The 20,316-nt window shown below is 33.7% G+C and overlaps 1 protein-coding gene across 5 annotated transcripts in view; it reads right to left on the reverse strand.

Moving 5' to 3' along the window:
* Positions 1–20,316, reverse strand: part of DOCK7 (dedicator of cytokinesis 7) — a 188,205-nt gene that overhangs the window by 35,783 nt on the left and 132,106 nt on the right. For 3 of the 5 annotated variants that reach the window (XM_036849754.1, XM_036849764.1, XM_036849783.1), the window contains 7 exons: positions 19,160–19,329; positions 17,991–18,145; positions 7,624–7,806; positions 7,355–7,514; positions 3,355–3,451; positions 735–831; positions 262–396 (listed from right to left, as the gene is read on the reverse strand). In XM_036849754.1, coding sequence (XP_036705649.1) covers positions 262–396; positions 735–831; positions 3,355–3,451; positions 7,355–7,514; positions 7,624–7,806; positions 17,991–18,145; positions 19,160–19,329 — 997 coding nt within the window. The remainder of the gene's footprint in view (positions 1–261; positions 397–734; positions 832–3,354; positions 3,452–7,354; positions 7,515–7,623; positions 7,807–17,990; positions 18,146–19,159; positions 19,330–20,316) is intronic. The other 2 variants (XM_036849774.1, XM_036849793.1) reach the window with 1 other exon arrangement.

The raw sequence follows: 20,316 nt of genomic DNA on the forward strand, positions 1-20,316 counted from the left end.
TAAATAAATTTATTTTAAAAAATAAATAAAATAAAATAAGCTAGTAATTTCAGGCCCTTCTCCACATCAGAACTACTCTTAGAAATTCCAAAAGGTAAGCAGTAGAGAAAAGGCAAAGAAGAATCGTGAGTCTTAGGTTATTACTAAAATTTTAACTATAAGTATATTTAAAATATGATCAATGTATGTGTCAAATGATCTTAGACAATGTTAATAAAGAAAGCAAAGTCTGACAAGACAGCAGGTACAAAAATAACCCACCTTTGAAACCAGGGCTCTCTGGGTAGCAAAACAGTGTTGTAGATAAACTGCACTTTGATTACAGGCCATGCTATGTAGTAGCACTTTCAGCACCCCGCCAAGGATGCTCTCTTTGGATTCTGTTACAGAAACTGTCTGCAATTTAAAAATAGATAAATAAAATAGAGATGTTAACTGCAATTTGGTTAGAGAGATAGAATATGTATAAGTAACAAATAAAAATTTTAATAGGAAAAAGACAATGTAAGATCTCGGAAGACCTCAAGGAAAAGAAGCTGAGACGGATTTGGATAAAAAAAAGAGGTGGAGAAGAATGAATAGGTTTTAAATGAGAAAAGAAGAGGAGCAAGGACATAACTTCTAGGATCTACTGATATTTAAATGTAACCATATGGTTCAATAAATACTTTTTCCCCCCAACCCTAACTTATCAAATCTATACTACTTTAAATTCCTCTAATTTGTGTTCTTACCTGGACAACAATCTCTAATGTATCCAAAATGATTAGATTTGCTTCAGTAGCCAGATTTCCATCAATCAGTGCTTCATGTTCAATCTCTGCTCTTGACCTAATACAAAATATTATAAGAAATTATATTTATCTTTTAGAAAAGCCAATAGATCTGCAATTCAAAAAAAGACTTAAAGATGCACAGAAATAAAAAACCTTGGAACCATTTTTCAATATTTGCCTGAATGCCAAGTTACAAGAGAATAAGGAAAAAGACAGTATTTTGCATATTTTAAAATGTTTTGTTTTAACCTACATTTTTTCAACCATGCCAATACAGACTTTCTCACCCCATTACAGTGCTACAGTGCCACTAAAGGCATAAATATTTAGTTTTCAGAGATGCAGCAAACACAGGAAAAACTGTTTTATTCTGAATGGTACGTAGACACTAGGTGGTGCTATGTGGGCTTGTATTTAGGGCTGCTTTCATGCAAAGCAACATTCAAAATGTTTAGTATTCATATTACTATTTCAAGGATTTTCAACATATTTATTTAAGATAAAAGATCTTTTTTAAAAATTAAGTTTTGTCTAATTTCCCCAAATTTTTGATACAAAAATTTTAATACAGAAAATGATTTGACTCTTCAGTGAGACTCTGGATGGAATCACTCATTAGAAATAAAACAACTTGATGTAATGAAGTGGTTTACTTGAATACTAATATTTACAAAAGTATTATTTAATGAAAATAAAAAACTTAATAACTATATATGATTTATGAGTAAAGTCGACATTTGTTTTAATTGCAATACATATACAGAAACTATATATCACATCCAAGTAGACAAAAAACACATAAATCAAAGCAAAAATAAAAGGATATATTAAATGCTAACTTTTCAAAGTTCTTAGATGTTAAAGTCTGAATCTTTATTACTGTCACTAAAGAGAACAGTTCATGAATTTACATTTTACAAATTAAATTTAAGGAGAAAATACAACATAGTTAGAATTAAATTGGACAACAAAATATATAATGTTCAAACTTAAAAGTCCAGCAAGATTTTGTGAAGAAACATGACAAAACAAGATGGTTAAACAAAAAGAATCAGGAAAACACCAAAAAAAAAAAAAAGGGCTCCCTTAAAACATAGTAAGATAAGCAAAGAGAGCACATTATACAAATGCGGAAATAAAGCAACATACTAATAGCATAGTATCTTGGTGCTTTTTGATTTCTAAAAAACACAACATGTGGAAAAATAATAAAAGAAACGAACATGGACAAAGAGGACAGAAATGCAGAAACTCAAACTTTAAGAATTTTTAACACAGTTAGATTCAGTATCTGCATTCCCTGCCAAATTCATACATTGAAAACCTAATGCCCAAGGTAATGGTGTTAGGAGGTGCAGTTTTTGGAAGGTGATTGGATAATCAGGGCAGAGCCCTCGAGAATGGGATTAGTGCCTCTATAAAAGATGCCCCAGGGAGTTTGCTTGACCTTAAACCATAAGGGGACAGAGCAAGAAGTCTGTAACACAGAAGAGGGCCTTCACCAGACACCAAATCTGCTGGTGCCATGATCTCGAACTTCCCAGCCTCCAGAACTGTGAGGAATAAATTTCTGTTGTTTAAAAGTGACACAGCATGTGGTATCTTGTCATAGCAGCCTGTAGAGACTAAGACAGTTTCTGACAATTCCAAACTCATCTGTATGGTACTGACCCTGCTGCTTCTCTCTCTGCTGACTCTCACAGGGACTTGCTTCCTGTGTTTCATGATTTTACTGTCTGAGAGCTAATATTTCTTGAAGTTCATCTGTGAGAATCCTCTAAAGCTTGGGCTGAAGACGGTTCTCAGATAGGGGGGCCAACCATCCAGGTTCACTTTAGGACAGGACTGGGAGGTTCCCTGGGACATGGGACATTCACTACTAAAATGAGGAGTACTAGGCAGACCCTAATGAGTTGGTCACCATATGCTCAAAGCTGTGGGGGCCAATCAAGTAACTTGAGGGCTAACTTGTAATTACAAATTATCAGGAAAAAATGTTAGCCCCATAACACCTGAAATGCCAAGTGTCAAGCCGAGCAACTTTACCTGTGGTTACCTGGGCAGTGAGAAGGGTTTACTTCCAGCTCCCCTTAGGCTGAAGATGCAGTCCTTTAGGATTGTTTTTGGTGGTGGGGTGGTCAGTTAGTGTACCTAGTTTGCCTCCATGCTAGAAACAGAAGACTTGTAGTGTTTTGTCTTTCTTTATATTTCAAGCTTTAAGAGGGCAAAGACTAGTGTTCTAATTTTTTGTAATCCTTGAAATATTTAGTTCAGCGTGACACCCAAAATATATTTAAAAAAGAGTTGCCAAACGCATTTTCCAAAGGGGATTGTTGGGGGAAAACAGAGTAACATTTGTAACCTTTTGTTACAATATGTAACCTTTTGTTTTACTACACCATATGAAAAATTCTTCCCTCAAATCATTTTTAATCTAAAATTTAAAAATAAAATATAACTATTTTGTCTTCTAAGATTTGAATGCCTAATATATAAAAAATAACACTAAAAGTAATCATTTTCCTCTATTTGAAACTCAACAAACTCATCAGTAAGATAAAACAGAAGGTTATATTACTTGTCAAGCTTCTCAGTGTTTTGACGCCAGTGAGTCATATCCTTCCTCCACCTCAGATTTTCTTGACTCCCAAAGGCACTTCCAGATGGGCTTCTCTCTGTCAAACAAATTTCAAAACCTTTTTTTAATGTTATTTCAGTCAGACCACATACATGTATATTTGCAAACATATAAGAAATCCTACATAATGTTATTAATTTTATACACAGCCACCTTATCCTCAGTACAAGTGGAAAAACCAGACAATGGTGCTTTTTATTAAAAATTTTCATGACAGTTACAGAAGAAATATATTTGCTAAATGTAATATAAAAAAACCAAACACGCTTTTAAATAAGCAAACTTTCTAATACTGACTTTCCCAAAATCTTAACCATGGTTTATAAGACCATGCATGATATGATCTAATTTCCTCCCACTCTTGTTTACACTACCATTATTGTGTGTGTGTGTGTTTGTGTGTGTGTGTGGGTGTGTGTGTGTGTAGTTTCACTACATATGCTACTGATTTAGGATGTGCGCAATGGTGGTTGTTCCTTTTACTTGATTGTTTTTCCCACAAATTTTCACTGGTCAATTATTCATCACCTCTGCAGAAAGGCCTTCCTCAACTCTCTACCACTTCCTTTCCTCTTAACTTACTTTCTTTCTCTCCATAGCACTTATGACCACAAGAATATAACCTACTTAATAACTGAGATTATGCCCATTTTGTTCACCCCTTTATGTCAGGTACTGACAAAGTGTCTGGCACATCCTGAGAACTCAATAACTTTTTGTTTAATAAATAAACAAATTAAGAAGAATTCAGGGGCTTTCCTGGTGGTGCAGTGGTTAAGAATCCGCCTACCAATGCAGGGGACACGGGTTTGTGCCCTGGTCTGGGAAGATCCCACATGCCACGGAGCAACTAAGTCCATGCACCACAACTACTGAGCCTGCGCTCTAGAGCCCGCGAGTCACAACTACTGAAGCCCACGCACATAGAGCCTGTGCTCTGCAACAAGAGAAGCCCCACAATGAGAAGCCCATGCACCACAACGAAGAGTAGCCCCCGCTCGCTGCAACTAGAGAGTAGCCCCTGCTTGCCACAACTAGAGAAAGCCCACGCGCAGCAACAAAGACCCAACGCAGCCAAAAATAAATAAATAAATAGATAGATAGATAGATAAATAAATAAATTTTTTTAAAAAAGGATTCATAAAGTAATTCTTTCTTTTTTGTCCACAGAAGGCAGGACAGGAGGAAGATAGGGGCTTTCTCCCAAGCGGTTTCTAGGATGGAAGGCAAAATGAATGGTACGGGCTCCTTAAGGGGCAGCAGCAATAGAACTGATTCATACCAATCCAGCAGAAGTGGAGAAGGCATTGAGAATTGTGGAGAAATACAAACAATAGAATCAAGTCATGACTTCAAGCTTTCAACTAGAAAACTAATGCTCCTTTTTGAAAACCATGAGACTTTAAATTGTCTGGGAGGATGGAAAGAAAAATGAAAGTAAAAATTCAGAGTTCAAATAGAAATTTTAAAAATACTGAGAAACAAATATAATTTGACACAAAATAAAGGACATGTCTGGATACTCCTGCTTTCTCTCCCTTCCGTTCCCTTTCTTTCTCTCTTTACCTCTTTGATTTTGAAACGTCTGTCTTTAAGAAATTTTGTGAAAGAAAGCAAAAAGATATGTCTATATTAAGACAGTTAACAAAATAAGTAACTGTGATCTATTTTCATTTTTATCATTAACTTTTTTTTCCATGAAATTGTCTCTCATCTCCTTAGTTAAGAATGTCTATCATTAGATGATCTAGCTTATTAAGTATCCAAATATATAAGAATTGCAAAGGTTTAATTTTTCAAAGACAAGAACTTCAATTCTTTTTTTTAAATTGAGACACAACTGACATATAACATTATATTAGTTTCCGGTGTATAACATAATGATGCGATATATGCACATACTACAAAATGATCATCACAACAAGTCTAGTTAACAACCATCACCACACATAGCTTCAAATATTTTTCTCTTATGATAAGAACTTTTCAGATGTACTCACTTTTGCAACTTTCAAGTATACATTTGTTAACTAGAGGCACGGTGCTATAAGTTACATCCCCGGTACTTAAGTATTTTATTACGGTGAGTTTGTACCTTTTTATCCCCTACACCCATTTTGTCCATCCCTACCCCCCACCTCTAGCAAACACCTATCTGTTCTCCGTATCTATGAGTTTGGGGGGGTGGGGGTGGGTTTTTTTTTTTTTTATTTCACATATAGAACTTCGTTTCTTGCATTTAAACAGTGGTACCTGTCCAAAGGCCACAAGTTCAAAAATGTAACAAACATATCGGTAACAGCCCCACTCTTTCCAACAGTAAGCCTCAGAAAGAGCTACTGTATAATATAAAGAACACTAAATTGGCAGTCAAAAGATCTTGGTTCTATCAGTTTATAATCTTAGGCAAGTTATTTACCTCTGTGAGTTTTATTTTATCTTAAAGATGAGGATAATTATTCATTAGGCTTTGGTAATAATTAAATGACCTAGAAAGTTAATTTCCATACTTAATAGAGGGTTATTGTACACACTAAAAGAGTTAAAAGAAAATCAATAGGTACATTGTAAACTGTATATAACTGAACAAACAGTGCTCTATTAATTCCAAAGGCAAAGACTTTGTCTTATTCATTATTAAATTCCAAACACACATAGCATATAAAAGATATTTAAGTTTACTTAAATAAACAATCATTAAGTTAAATGGCCTATCAAAAACAATAATTAAAAAATATTCATGTAAATGTACATTCACATTTTAAGTCAACAAATATATATCGAGCTGTTAGCAAATGTCATGTACACAGATGACTAAGCCATGTCCCTGACCTTAAGGAGCTCTCAGCAACAATATTACTTTAGAATTTGCGAAATGTTTACACACACATGGTCACTACAAAGATGATAAGATCAATTAGTTACACTACCTTTTAAAATCTCAAAACAATCACAAGTGGAAGAGGAAAGGGAAAGTGGGGAGATTAAGTGACTTGGCCAAGGTTATACGGCTACTGGGTAGCAGACCAGGGATTAGAAACAGGCTTCAAATGCTACTAAATTGTCTTCTCTTGCTGATATTTGAGTTTAATGGGCAATATCTTTGCCTTATATACAGGGTATATTAAATCATTACAAAACTAGGAAACTTTTAAGAGTAAAAAGTGATGCTACATAGAATGGATGACCAAGAGAACCATAATGTAAACTATAGACTCTGTATGATAATGAGCGTCAGTGTAGGTTCATCAGTTGTAACAAGTGTACCACTCTGGTAGGGGAGGTTGATAACGAGGGAGGCCATGCATGTGTGGGGACAGAGGATATATGGGAAATATCTGTATCTTCAGCTCAATTTTGCTATGAACCTAAAACTGCTCTTAAAAAATCTATTTTTGGGGCTTCCCTGGTGGCGCAGTGGTTGAGAATCTGCCTGCCAATGCAGGGGACACGGGTTCGAGCCCTGGTCTGGGAAGATCCCACATGCCGCGGAGCAGCTGGGCCCCGTGAGCCACAATTACTGAGCTTGCGCGTCTGGAGCCTGTGCTCCACAACAAGAGAGGCCGCGATAGTGAGAGGCCCGCGCACCGCGATGAAGAGTGGCCCCCACTTGCCACAACTAGAGAAAGCCCTAGCACAGAAACGAAGACCCAACACAGCCATAAATAAATAAATAAAAGTTTAAAAAAAAATCTATTTTTAAAAATAAGGGATGCTATTAATAATCACACAAGGGCAAGAGGAACAAACTGAGATTATCCAGAGCAAATTGTAAGTATGCTCACCCTACTTAAATAGGAATTCTAACGTGCAAAGAAATGGCTATTCAAGTTAATTCAGTTACATTTAAAACACTATTTTAAAAGTATAGAATTGTCACTGAAGACTTGCAAAAATGATCACTGTGATAGTGTTCAAGGAAACTGAAAAAAATTCTCACCAGAAGGAGAAGATGTGTACATACCAAGCTGTCCTCGGCTTCGGCGCACCATTTCTTGCCTTGCACCTATACTTCCAAGAATAGCTTCCTCAAGCTTTGCTCTCATGTCCTTTGATTTCTTAAAGGTCAAACTATTCATTCTTTCAAACACTTTCTTTCCCTAAAATTTAAACATTAGAAAAGAAGACACATTGAAGAAATTTTCTTCTTCTTTTCCACATTATGTTTCCCCTCTTGTTCATCTTTGCAATGGCACAATGATCACTTACTTTGTACTCAAAGCAAGATACACAAAGATAAAGCAGATCTAATAGCCGGTTTAGCTGCAGGACTGAGAGATCTGTAAACCACTTTTGTAAAACTGTCTCATCTGCATTCTTGAGAACCCAAAGCAGACAGATCAAAAGACTCCGACTTGATTCTGCTGAAAAGGTAGTGTGTTGCCTGCCACTCTGAAAATAAAAAGCAGTAGAATAAGACACAAAATGATCAAAGACCATTTCTTTTTTTCAGTTGTTAGTTGTTTTCTTCTAAAAGCAATACAACAATAATTACTTTAAAATCAAATATTTCAAAAGAACCATTTGATTTAGACAATACTTGTGTAACTCATATAGAACCTTAAACTTAAGGTCCTGACATTTAATGAACCTTTCCTAGCAATAGAAGATTGTTTTAATCCATGACAGGGCTTCCAGCAGACTACAAACGTTAACAGAAAACATAAAGGGAAAAACTAAAAGGTCCTATTATTAAAAACTAAGATATCTACCAAAGACTATCAGACACGATATGAATAAAGGAAAAAAAACTGACTCTATATAAGACTATTTTAAGAGTATTATGTGATAACAAAATGTTTATCAGGTTTAGAGAATCACTATTTCCTATCAAGGGCCACTGACAAAAGGAAAAAGTCTTAGACCACATATAAGTGAAAAGTATTTTTACTTAGAGCATATAAATTTAAGGTAATATTCCCAACCTTCGATTTGTATTAGTATACAGTATGTGAAATACAAATAAAAACTAAGACTAAGAATTTGTTTACAGTACCATTTATTGAATATTTACTCTCTTCCAGTCATCATACTGAGCTCTTTGCATATATTATTTCATTTAGCCCTCCAACAACATTACTAAGCAGGTTGTATCATCTCAATTTTACAGACAAGAATGCAGGATGACAATAATAATAATGATGATGGCAAATAATGATGATGGCAAAACATAACAAAATTTGAAATGTGCTAGACACTATGCTAATTGCTTTTTCTTATTTAACTCTCTCAACAGTTTTATGAGATGGTATTAACTATTGTTATTTCTAGTTTACAGGTAAGGAAACTAAAGGCTAGAGGTTAAGTAATTTGCCCTAAATCACATTCTAAGAAAAAGTAAAGCCACAATTTTAGTCCAGGTTAACCAGATGCCTAAGCTTATACTCTTCACCATTATACTACATTCTAATATTTGGTTAATAAATATACTAAATTATAATAAGAAAGCAGTGGATAGGATGTTGAGAGGAATTACAAAGGAAAGCCATGACCTCAACTACTACCCTAATCTCCCCTCTATCATGCATGATGGTTTCCCCTGAAACCATCTAAAGAGAGAAATATTATTACTAATGCCATTCTACAGACAAGAAAACTGAGACAAGTAGTTAAGTATCAATATTTTGTGAAAGTATTTTGCAATAAATGGTGGAACTGCGATTCAAATGCAGAACGTGTGGCTCCAGAAACCAAGCTCGTATCCACTATGTTTACTGCCTTTAATGGATGCATGCACATGTAAATAAATTCACGTACATAAACTCACTTAACCACTATGCTATACTGCACCTGACCTGGACACAAATAGCTTTGACTCTCACCCCCAAATCCACAGTCTCTCTCATAAGGAAAATGCTTCTTTATTTTAAAAGTAAGCACTTTCTACAGCAGAACTTTCAGGTATGCATAAATATATTGACTAAATTCTCAATGACTGATTTTTTAAAACAAAATTTTAAAATTATACCGAATTCGACAAACAGGTACACACTAACGTTTCCTATACCCCCACATAAACTGCCAATAACACAGTGACACACTCTGAAGAAAGTTGGACAAACATGAAAAAGACTCAGTAATGCAAAGATGTCAGGTTTCCCCCATATTGTTCTATAGGATCAATGCAATTCCAATCAAAATACCAGCCAGGTTTTTCCTGGAAGTTGACAAACTAATTTTAAATTTAATGGGGAAAAGCAAAGGGCCAAAAATAGCCAAGGCACTCTTGAGGAAGAACTAGGTAGGATGGGGGACAAATTTGCTCTACCAGATAGCAACATTTACTAAATAGTTAGAATAATTAAGACAGCTTGATATTGGCATATGGATAGACAAATAGTCTAATGAAATAATAGGAAGCACACAAAAAAATCCTATGCATATATGAAATTGTGACATACAACAGAGCTGACACTATGAATCAGTGGTGGAAGGATGAATTATTAAATAAACGCTGTGAGATAACTGACTTCCCTAGGGGAAAAAAAAGTAGACTCCTACCTTGCACTATTGTACAAAAAATAAATTCCAGACAAAGAAAGAACTTAAATGTTAAAAGGAAATATAAAAGAACATATTTAGGGCTTCCCTGGTGGCACAGTGGTTGAGAGTCTGCCTGCCAATGCAGGGGACACGGGTTCGAGCCCTGGTCTGGGAAGATCCCACATGCCGTGGAGCAACTAGGCCCGTGAGCCACAATTACTGAGCCTGCGCATCTGGAGCCTGTGCTCCGCAACAAGAGAGGCCGCGATGATGAGAGGCCCGCGCACCGTGATGAAGAGCGGCCCCCACTTGCCGCAACTGGAGAAAGCCCTCGCACCGAAACGAAGACCCAACACAGCCATAAATAAATAAATAAATAAATAAATAAAAATTGTATAACTTTAAAAAAAAAAAAAAGAACATATTTATAATCTTGGGAGTAAGACAGAATTTCTTAAATAATACATAAAAAGCATAAACCATAAACCACAAAAAGATGATCATATTTGCTTACACTGAAATTGAGAATGTGTGCTTGTTCATTCAATTAATAAATAAATAGATAAACAGAAAAAGCACACCATAAATTAGTAGAAATTTGTTGCATAAAAAACCAACATATATACACTACCAAATGTAAAACCAATAGCTAGTGGGAAGCTGCCACATAGCACAGGGAGATCAGCTCAGCACTTTGTGACCACCTAGAGGGGTGGGATAGGGAGGGTGGGAGGGAGACGCAAGAGGGAGGAGATATGGGGATATATGTATATGTATAGCTGATTCACTTTGTTATAAAGCACAAACTAACACACCATTGTAAAGCAATTATACTCCAATAAAGATATTAAAAAAAAAATCACTACGCTAAAATGTAAAAAAAAAAAACACCAACCTGAGACTTGTATCCAGAACAGTCTTTCTCAATCAAGTTTCTATGAGAGAATTAAGCCCTACAAAAAACTGAGGGGCTGTTTTCTCCATTCTCTCAAAACATTAAAAATAAAAAGATAATTCTGGTTTGGTATTACCCATCAATGAATCTTCTGTGAAGGAAGAAACCACAACCCCAGGACTCTTATTATACATACAAGTAATACTGCAAATACAAAGTCCAGTACACAGTCACGAACTAGGCACACAAAGAAGCAAAACATCATGAGTGAGAACTGACAAAACAGATAACAGAAAAAGGTACATTAAGACTTGAGGTATTGAAATTATCAGAGACTATAAAATAACCACACTTTCTATGCACCCTTGCCCAAAAAATAAGATTAAAAATCTTGACTGGAAACTTGAAAATATAAAGAGAAATGTTTTATTGAAAAGAAATAGCAGAAACAACACAATTTAGAAAACTGAAAAAAATTTACCCAATAACCAAATTAAGAACTCAGTGGGTTGGTGTAATGTAATATCAGGTATAGTTAAGGAGAGAATTAGTAGACTGAAAGACAGATCAAAAGAAACATTCCAGCATGAAGCACAGGCTAACAAAAAGATGGAATACACAGAAGAGTAGAGACAAAGACGATACAATAAAAAGGACTAACGTAAGTTTAACTGGAATATGAAAGAGGAGAGACAGAATGGAGAAGAGGACATATTTGGACACATAACAGCTGAGAATTTCATAGAACTGAAGAAAGATGCTGAATCATAAATTTAAGAAGTCCAAAAGAGCTACCAAGCAGAATAAACATAAAGAAATTCAAAATTAGACTCAACAACTGAAACCACAGAAAGCCAATTTTAAGGAGACTATCAAAGAAACAACAGAAAAAAAGACAAGTTATTTTCAAAGAAGTAACAGTTCACCACAGCTGGCTTCTCAAAAAGTAACAATGGAAATGAGAAGACAATGGGAACAATGTCCTCAGCAGGCTGAAAGAAAACAGAGGAAACTCAGATGCTATTTCTTAAAAAAGAAATCCTAATGAAGGTCAAATAAAGACATTTTTCAAAGAAACACAGAGAGTTCATCACCACAGAATAGAAAATTCTAAAGGATGTATTTCACAAAGTAGAAAAACATCTCATAGAAGTCACAAATTTGAGAAAGAATCAAGAGCAAATGAAGTGGTGAACACATGGGCAAATCTAAATGATAACTGATTCTATATAGCCATAAAAAATAATAATGATGATGTCTTGTGGGGTTTAATGATACATAAAACTAAAGATAGCATTTAAGTAGAGAGAAAGGTAAATGAAGTCAACCTGTTTTAAGATCCTTCTATTAACCAATGTGAAAGTAAAGGTAATGATTAATATTAGATTGAAATTTAAGAAAGCATATTCTTATTTGTAATACAATCACAAAAAGAATAGAAACAGAATGTATGACTTCCAACCTAGTAGAGAGGAAAAAGTGGAATAAGGAAAAATTAGAATGAGAAAAAAATGATCCAAAAGAAGATAATAAATGAGACAAAAAGAAATACATAATGGGGGTGGGAAAACATGAAGTAAAATTAAAATGTTAAGTACATTAATTTAATTATACTAAATGTAAATGGGTTTTAAAACTCTAGTGAAAGACAAAGATGAATAGACCAGATTTTACAAATATAAGACAAACTCTAACCATATGCTGTTTATAAAAGACACATTTAAAATATGAGAAAAAACAATGAAAGTAAAAGGATGGAAAAACTCATGCCATACACACACACATATACACACATACACGCTAAGCAAAAGAAACCTAGCATAGCTATACCAGTATTATACAAAATTGACTTTAAGGCAAATAAAAAATAAGCATTACAGTTCATGTTAACAAAAGGTACAATCCATCAAAAATATAACAATTTTAAATTAGATATTTCATAATAAGGCCTCAAAGGAAATAAAACAAAATCTGACAGAATGACTACAAGAAATTACACCACCACAGTTGTAGTGTGATAGTGGGATATTAGAAAAAGTGAACAGAATTCAGTAAAGAGAAAGAAGATTTAAACAATAGGATTAACAAATTTGATGTAATGCATGTAATGGATAAATATAGAACATATAACTAACAAATGAAGAATATGCATTCTTTTCAAATATGTGAGATATTTGCAAAAACTGACCAAGTACTAGACCATAAAACCAACTCCCATAAATATAACAAATTATGTAGAGTAAGTTCTCTGATCATTCAATTAGGCCAAAATCAGAAGCAAAAGGATTACTAGAAATTTTCGTATGACTGGAAATTCTCAAACAAAAACAATTTAATAGCCCAAAAGTCTAAAAAGAAATCATAATGAACTTTAGATATATTTTGATGACTAATTAAAATGTTACCTACACACTGTGGTATGTAACTAAAACAATAATTAAAGGAAAATGTTTTTGATTAAAATATGTATCAGAGAAGAAAGGATGAAAATTAGTGAGTTAAGTAAGCATCCATCTCAAGAAGAAAAAAGAACATCAATATAAAACCAAAAGAAAGTAGAAGACAGTAAATAATAAAGATAAACATTCAAAAGTGAGGATCAACATTGACCCCAAATTGGTTCTTTACACAAACTAAAGAAATATACAAATTTCTGTTGAGACTGATTTAAGACAAAAGATATAAAAAGCCAGTCACAGAAATAAAAATGTTTACTTCTACTATAGATGTTATAGACATTAAAAAGATCATAGAAGATATTTGAAACAACTCTGTGTGCCAAGAAATTTGAATAAATTTCTGCTAGAATAAAATTTATAAAAACCAGTGTAAAAAGAAATAGAAAACTTGAACAGTCTTACAATCATTAAAGAAATTATACAGGTAATTTTAAAACTTTCAAAAAAGAAAACTGCAGGTATAGATGGCTTCACTCACAAGTTCTCCAAATATTCCAGGAAGAAATAATTTCAATTTTAAACAAGTACTTTCAGGGAAGAGAATAAAAAGGGAAATTCCCTAGCTCATTTTAATTGGCTAAACTACCCTTGATTCCAAAATCTGAATAGAACATTATGAGAAAGAAAAAAATCTTACTAACACGGATACACAATCTTAAACAAAATACAGCAAACCAAATCTATTAATATACAATCATGAAAAAGTTGGGTTTAATTCAGGAATTCAAGGTAGGTTTAACACTAGAAAATCAACTGAAAGGGGTCACAGTAAAAGATTACAAAGCAAAATAAAATGACAGTCTCAATGGTGCAAAAACGCATGATAAAATTCAACAACTATTCATAATTACAAAAATAAAACTCTTAGCAAACTAGGAACAGAAGGGGACTTCCATAATATAACAGAGGGTATCTTAAAAAAAAAACCAAACCCCAAAACCAAAACCTTTAGCACCTATGTTTAAGAATGAAATGTTGCAAGTTTCCCCTTTAATGATGCCAACTATTACTACTTCTATTTAACACTGTACTCAAGGTTCTAGCCAGTAAGTAAGTTATGGAAAAAAAAACAGAAAGGAAGAAATGAAACTGCCAGATGATATGATTGTGTATGTAGAAAAAAAAATCTATACCTCTGTTATTAGTTTAGCAATTCTGCTGGAAATAAACATTATTGTTCAAAATCAATTCTATGCCCACATAAAAGCAATCAACAATTAGGGAGTTCCCTGGTAGTCTAATAGTTAGGATTTGGCACTTTCACTGCCCAGGTGGCCCAGGTTCAATCCCTGGTCAGGGAACTGAGATCCCATAAGCCGCGTGGCACGGCCAAAAGACAAATAGCAATCAACAATTAGAAAACAATTTTTGAAAAAGATGACATTTATGAGACTATAAAAATATAATGTTATATATATAAAATTATGTGTATTATACATTATCATATTATATAATTTTATAATATTACTAAAATATTTTTTAAATATCAATGACCAACAATACACCTACAAAAGATGTTCTGGGCCTCTGGTGAAAGCTATAAAAGTTTATGTATGTGTAGAGACATTAAAGAAAGCCTAAATAGTGGGGAGATCTAACATATTCAAGGATTTGGGGATTCAAGCGTGTAAAAATATTAATTTTCCCAAAAACTGATCCATAGATTCAATACAATCTTACTTTAAAATAAGACACTTATCACCAAATTCACAATTAAGTGTATGAAAAAGCAAGCCACAAAAAAAGAAAGAAATCTTTGAAACACTTATAATTGACAATGGGTTTGATCCAGACATATAAACTACTATAAATTACAAGCAAAGGCAGACGATCCAATGGAAAATGGGCAAAAAAACTCTAGATACTTCAAAAGAAAAAATCCAAATAGCCACTTATATGAAAAAGTGCACACCCTCATGAGACATCAGGAAAATGAATGCTAAAATGAGATATAATGATATACTACCAAATTGACAAAAATTTAAATGTTTGAATATTCTAAGTGCAGATGAATGAACATATGAAGGAACGGAAACTCTCATACGGCAGGTGCAAATATAAATTAAGACAAACCTTTTGGAAAACACCATGGCATATCTAGTATAGAACAGGGTACACATATATGACCCAGCAAATTCCACTCCTAAGAAATACCCTAAATAAAAGTGTGTACATGCAGACAGGAAACATATAGAAGAATCTATAAGACTGTTATTTGTAACCAAAGATCAGAAACCATTTATGCATCTATCAATAGAATGGGTAAATAAATTGATCTATAGTCGGACAATGGAATATCATGCCAAAATGAAAAATCAGTGAATTACAGCTATTTTTTACAACATGGAGGAATATTAAAGACATAATGTAAAACTAAGCTATAGTATTTAGTGATGTAAACTTAGATGGTGAAACTATTAACAAAATTATGCAATTACTTCATTAGTTAGGATAGTGGGTGGCTTGGTGGATAGCTGTGGTGGGAAACAGCAGGCTAAGGATTTCTGGAAGGCGGTCAATGTTCTATATTTTGACCTGAATTGTGGTTACAAAGATATTCATTTTAAAATCTTTTGTAAACATTTACATTTATGTTTCATGTACTTTTTCATCTGTGGTATATTTCAGATAAGCAAGGTTTTAAAAAATGAATAACAAGGTCAACAAAACTGAGAATAGTGGTCATTTGAGGGGAGAAAGGGATTGAATTGATGGCAAACTGGGAACTTCCATGGAAATTGCAATGTTCTATTTCTGAAGCTGAGTGGTAGGTACACTGTTGTTTCTTCTATTATTATATTTTAACTATACATGTACTTTATATATTATTTTGTATCTACAATAGCAAAAGCAAGTAAAAGAAAACACTGAAAAACTGGAATTCATCAAAATTAAAAACTTTTGCACTTCAAATGACACCATCAAGAAAGTGAAAAGAGGGACTTCCCTGGTGGTCCAGTGGTTAAGAATCTGCCTTCCAATGCAGGGGGACACGGGTCTGATCCCTGGTCGGGGAACTAAGATCCCACATGCTGCAGGGCAACTAAGCCCATGCGCCACAACTACAGACCCCACGTGCTCTGGAACCCATGCACCACAACTACAGAGCCCACACGCTCTGGAAGCCCATGTGCCGCAATGAAAGATTCCGTATGCTGCAACTAAGACCCGACAAAAAAATAAATAAATAAATATTTAAGGGAAAAAAAAGGGAAAAGATAATCCACAGGAGAAAATATCTGCAAATCACATATCTGATAAGGAATTTATATCCAGAATATATAAAACACTCTTTCAACTCAATAACAAGAAGATGAATAACACAATTTTAAAACATTAAAGGATTTGAATGGGCTTTTTCTCTAAATAAGATATACAAAAAGATGTGCCAATAAGCGAATGAAAAGATACTCTCAGTATCAGTAGACTTTAGGGAAATGCAAATCAAAACGACAATGAGATACCACTTCATAAACACTAAGGTATGAAGTATATATAATAAAAAAGAGATAACAGTGTTGATGGGGATTTAGAGAAATAGGAACCTTTATTCATTGCTGGTGAGAATTTAAAATGGAGCAGCCACTTTGAAAAAGTTTAGAAGTTTCTCAAAATGTTAAAGATAGAGATACAATATGACCCAGCAAATCCATTCCTAGGTATCTACCCAAAAGGAATGAAAACATATGTGGACACAAAGACATGTACACAAATGTTCATAGCAGCATTATTCTTAACAGCCAAAAAGTGGAAATGATTCAACTGTTCATCAACTCATAAATGGATAAAAATCTGGTCTGTCAATATTTAGGAATACTATTTGGCATTAAAAAAAAAAGTACTGATACATGTCACAACATGAATGAACCTCAAAAACATTATGCTTAGTGAAAGAAGCCAGACATAAAAGATGACAGTGTATATAATTCCATTTATATGAAATGTCCAGAACAGGCAAATCTATACAGACAGAAAGTAGGTTAGTTGCTGCCTAGGGTTGGGGCTGTGTGGAAATAGAGGGTGACTGCTAATAGGCTTCAGGGTTCTTTTTGGGGTGATGGAAATGTTCTAAAATTAGATTGTGGTGATGGCTGCATAACTCTGTAAAGATACTAAAAACCATGAAATTGTACGTTTAAAATGGGTGAATCTTTTGATATGTAAATTATCTCAATAAAACTTTTTAAAAAGTTGTCTAGTAAGCTAGCTTCCATAAATACAATTGCAGTTTTCTGAAAGAAGTCATCTAAAACTTTTAGAAGTTGATCTTGTTCTATTAACAGTTTGTTTACTCCCTGCCTCCCTGTTCTTCCCTCTTTAAGAGGGGAAAATTACAGGGTTGAATGAATATCAATTTATTTAAATATGAAAAATTATAAATCTTCACAGATTAAAAATAAATATTCTCAACTGCTAAATAACTGAGACTATTTCTTAGGGCTGACAAAGAACAAAATGGATTTTAAAAATGAAGAAAATAGGCTATAAGTAAGGCAACTTTCAAAATTCTAAATGACAGAATATAGACCTTTATACCATAAAGCTTGAGGTAATTAATAATTTTAAAAACAACTTAGTACAAGATAGGCAATATTCTCAAAACCTTAATGTTTCCACAAAATAAATAAAACTCAGAGTACTTCTGTATCAGCTAGTACAATAATCTCAGTTATTAAAGGGTATATCCTTGGAAATATCTGTCTTTCCAGATGAAACTTCTGTAGGAGGGCTGTTTTTACCGTTGATGTAAGGAGGAAACTGCCGGGCCTTGTTAGTTGAGGAACTGATGTTCCTGCAATTGCCATGGCAACTGTCTGGCTTATCATGCTTCCGCTCTCACTCTCATAATCATCGGTGGCTATACAGATTGGTCTTCCTCGTTGATTGTGAGTTTCTGGAAAAAAATCACCCAAAAATAAATAAAGAAAACTTCTGTTTAGCTTAATTAACAGCTATTGAGCAAGGAATCCCCTTTCTTATTCTCCTTTACTCTTTAAAGAAAAACCTATTAACATATACTGCTTATCATTATATTGACTTCTTTTAAAAAAATAATTTAAATATTTTAAACATTAACTCATTACTATAGTAATATTTATAGTTTTGTAGAGAACTTTAACTTGCTAGTAAAAGAAGATATAATATATAGTAACAATAATATAAATTTCTGCCTTCAGATAAGGAAACCCGCTTTCGTGATCAAAATACTGGGAAAACTACTCTACTATTAGTCTCTCAAAGGGAAGGAGTTGCTATATTCGTATCACCAGCACCTACTGATAATACATATTGGATACCAGTAAAATTTTTTTAATTCAACTGGAAGTACTTTAACAGGTTAATTGCTAGTTCAAATGCAACCTACAGTGTTTTCTCTAAGGCAAATGAAGGAATTTAAGTAAATTCTAAAAATGGAAAGCAAGAGGAATAAAACTTTGTGGGTTCCAGTTTTTAAAAACTAACAAAACTTCAACTTATTAACCCAGTATTAGCAACAAACATCATTGTTGTCATTCAGGTGAATATTAATTTCAATTTTATGTATATGAATAACATTGAGACTGAGGGTGGTGGACATCTGGCAAGTTTTCTCATATTGTTTTTTTCAGATGAACTATAAGTATACACTCACAAAAAAAAAAACCCCTATTTCCTAATAGGTAGGTATAGAAATGCTATAAAATCATTATTTAAAAATCTGTCATAAGAAATGCTTACAGAAACCTTGCAGCGAATTTTCTCACATAGTCAAAAGTTTTTCAGAAATATGTTAAGTATTTACAGTGTACCTATGTCAGTGTAAGTTTCCTTATATTTCTTTTCCTAAAATAAGATCACCTTTGAGATATTTTCTAATACTTTTAAACACTGAGATTTGCCTTTAGTTTGTCTTAAATATACTAAGTACCTGTAAAATCATACAGCTGAGGAACAGTTTCCATGATAATGCCAATCAGAGGTAGATACAACATAGCCACCCGAGCCTTTATCTGGGGGTCAGAGTACCGTGGGTCTGAGTCGTGACTGGATAGTAAATTGTGTACCATATTGATGACTTTCTTATGCAATCCAAACAGTCTATTTAAAAAGAAGATGAAGAAGCAGCTGCAGTAAGGTCACAGAGATTAGTTAATATCTTTAGAGCAAACAGTAAGTCATGGTACTGAACCACTTTATTCAGCTTCTTAACTTTGCCACATATTTGCATGTATTCCTATAAAACACTTATCATTTTAAAATTAATCAATGTCCAAAAAATAAATAAAATTAATGAATATCTCGCTGTACAAAATAAGAACTGAGGGAAAAGGAAATACTATACAAATTCACTTAAGAGTAAATCCGAATATTTTTTCATTAACTCCTTAGGGCATTTTAATATTAAATAACTTAAAACCAGTTACGGTTATATTTTAAAGCAAAAAAAGTAAATTTTAAGTAGTTGTAAATTTTATTTCATCAAATAAAATCTTTTCACATTTAACCAAAATAAACTTTTATTTCCTTTATCTAAGAGAAAAATCCTCTACCTAATGGGTTATGTAGTCCATGGCTAGGGTTGCCTTCGACATTTCTGTTTAAACTGAACTTCCTTGCTCATTTGGGCCCTTACAACTTTCTAGACTCCCAATCCCGAGTTTCAACTGGCTGATACACTATCAAGGATCACTCTCATCTTCACACTTTTTTGGCTTCTCTTCTTAGACTGAAGCTGCTTTGACTATGAAAACCATTCTAAAGAAAAATTCATCCAACTTCAACTGCCCTTAATGCTGTACCTGGCAGCTGTTTCAGATCTTATTCTCTCTCCTTAAGCCTCTCACCATCAATCTCAATAGAAGACCTTACCTCCAACTTTCTTTTAGGAAAGAAAAGCCGTTCTGAATTTGCTCTGGCCAGGTCTTTTAACACATCTCCATCTTTATAGCTACCAAATCATCTTTCCTTTCATCTCAGAAAAAATTCTTTCTTCAATAGCTTCAATGTCCCTCCTCACTAAGTTCTTCCCTTTTTTCCTATCTTGAAAATACATGTTCACTTGAAACTAGTTTGCTCTGGCTTATT

This window comes from Balaenoptera musculus, chromosome 1, assembly GCF_009873245.2.
Source record: "Balaenoptera musculus isolate JJ_BM4_2016_0621 chromosome 1, mBalMus1.pri.v3, whole genome shotgun sequence".
NCBI classification, from domain to species: Eukaryota; Metazoa; Chordata; class Mammalia; order Artiodactyla; family Balaenopteridae; genus Balaenoptera; species Balaenoptera musculus.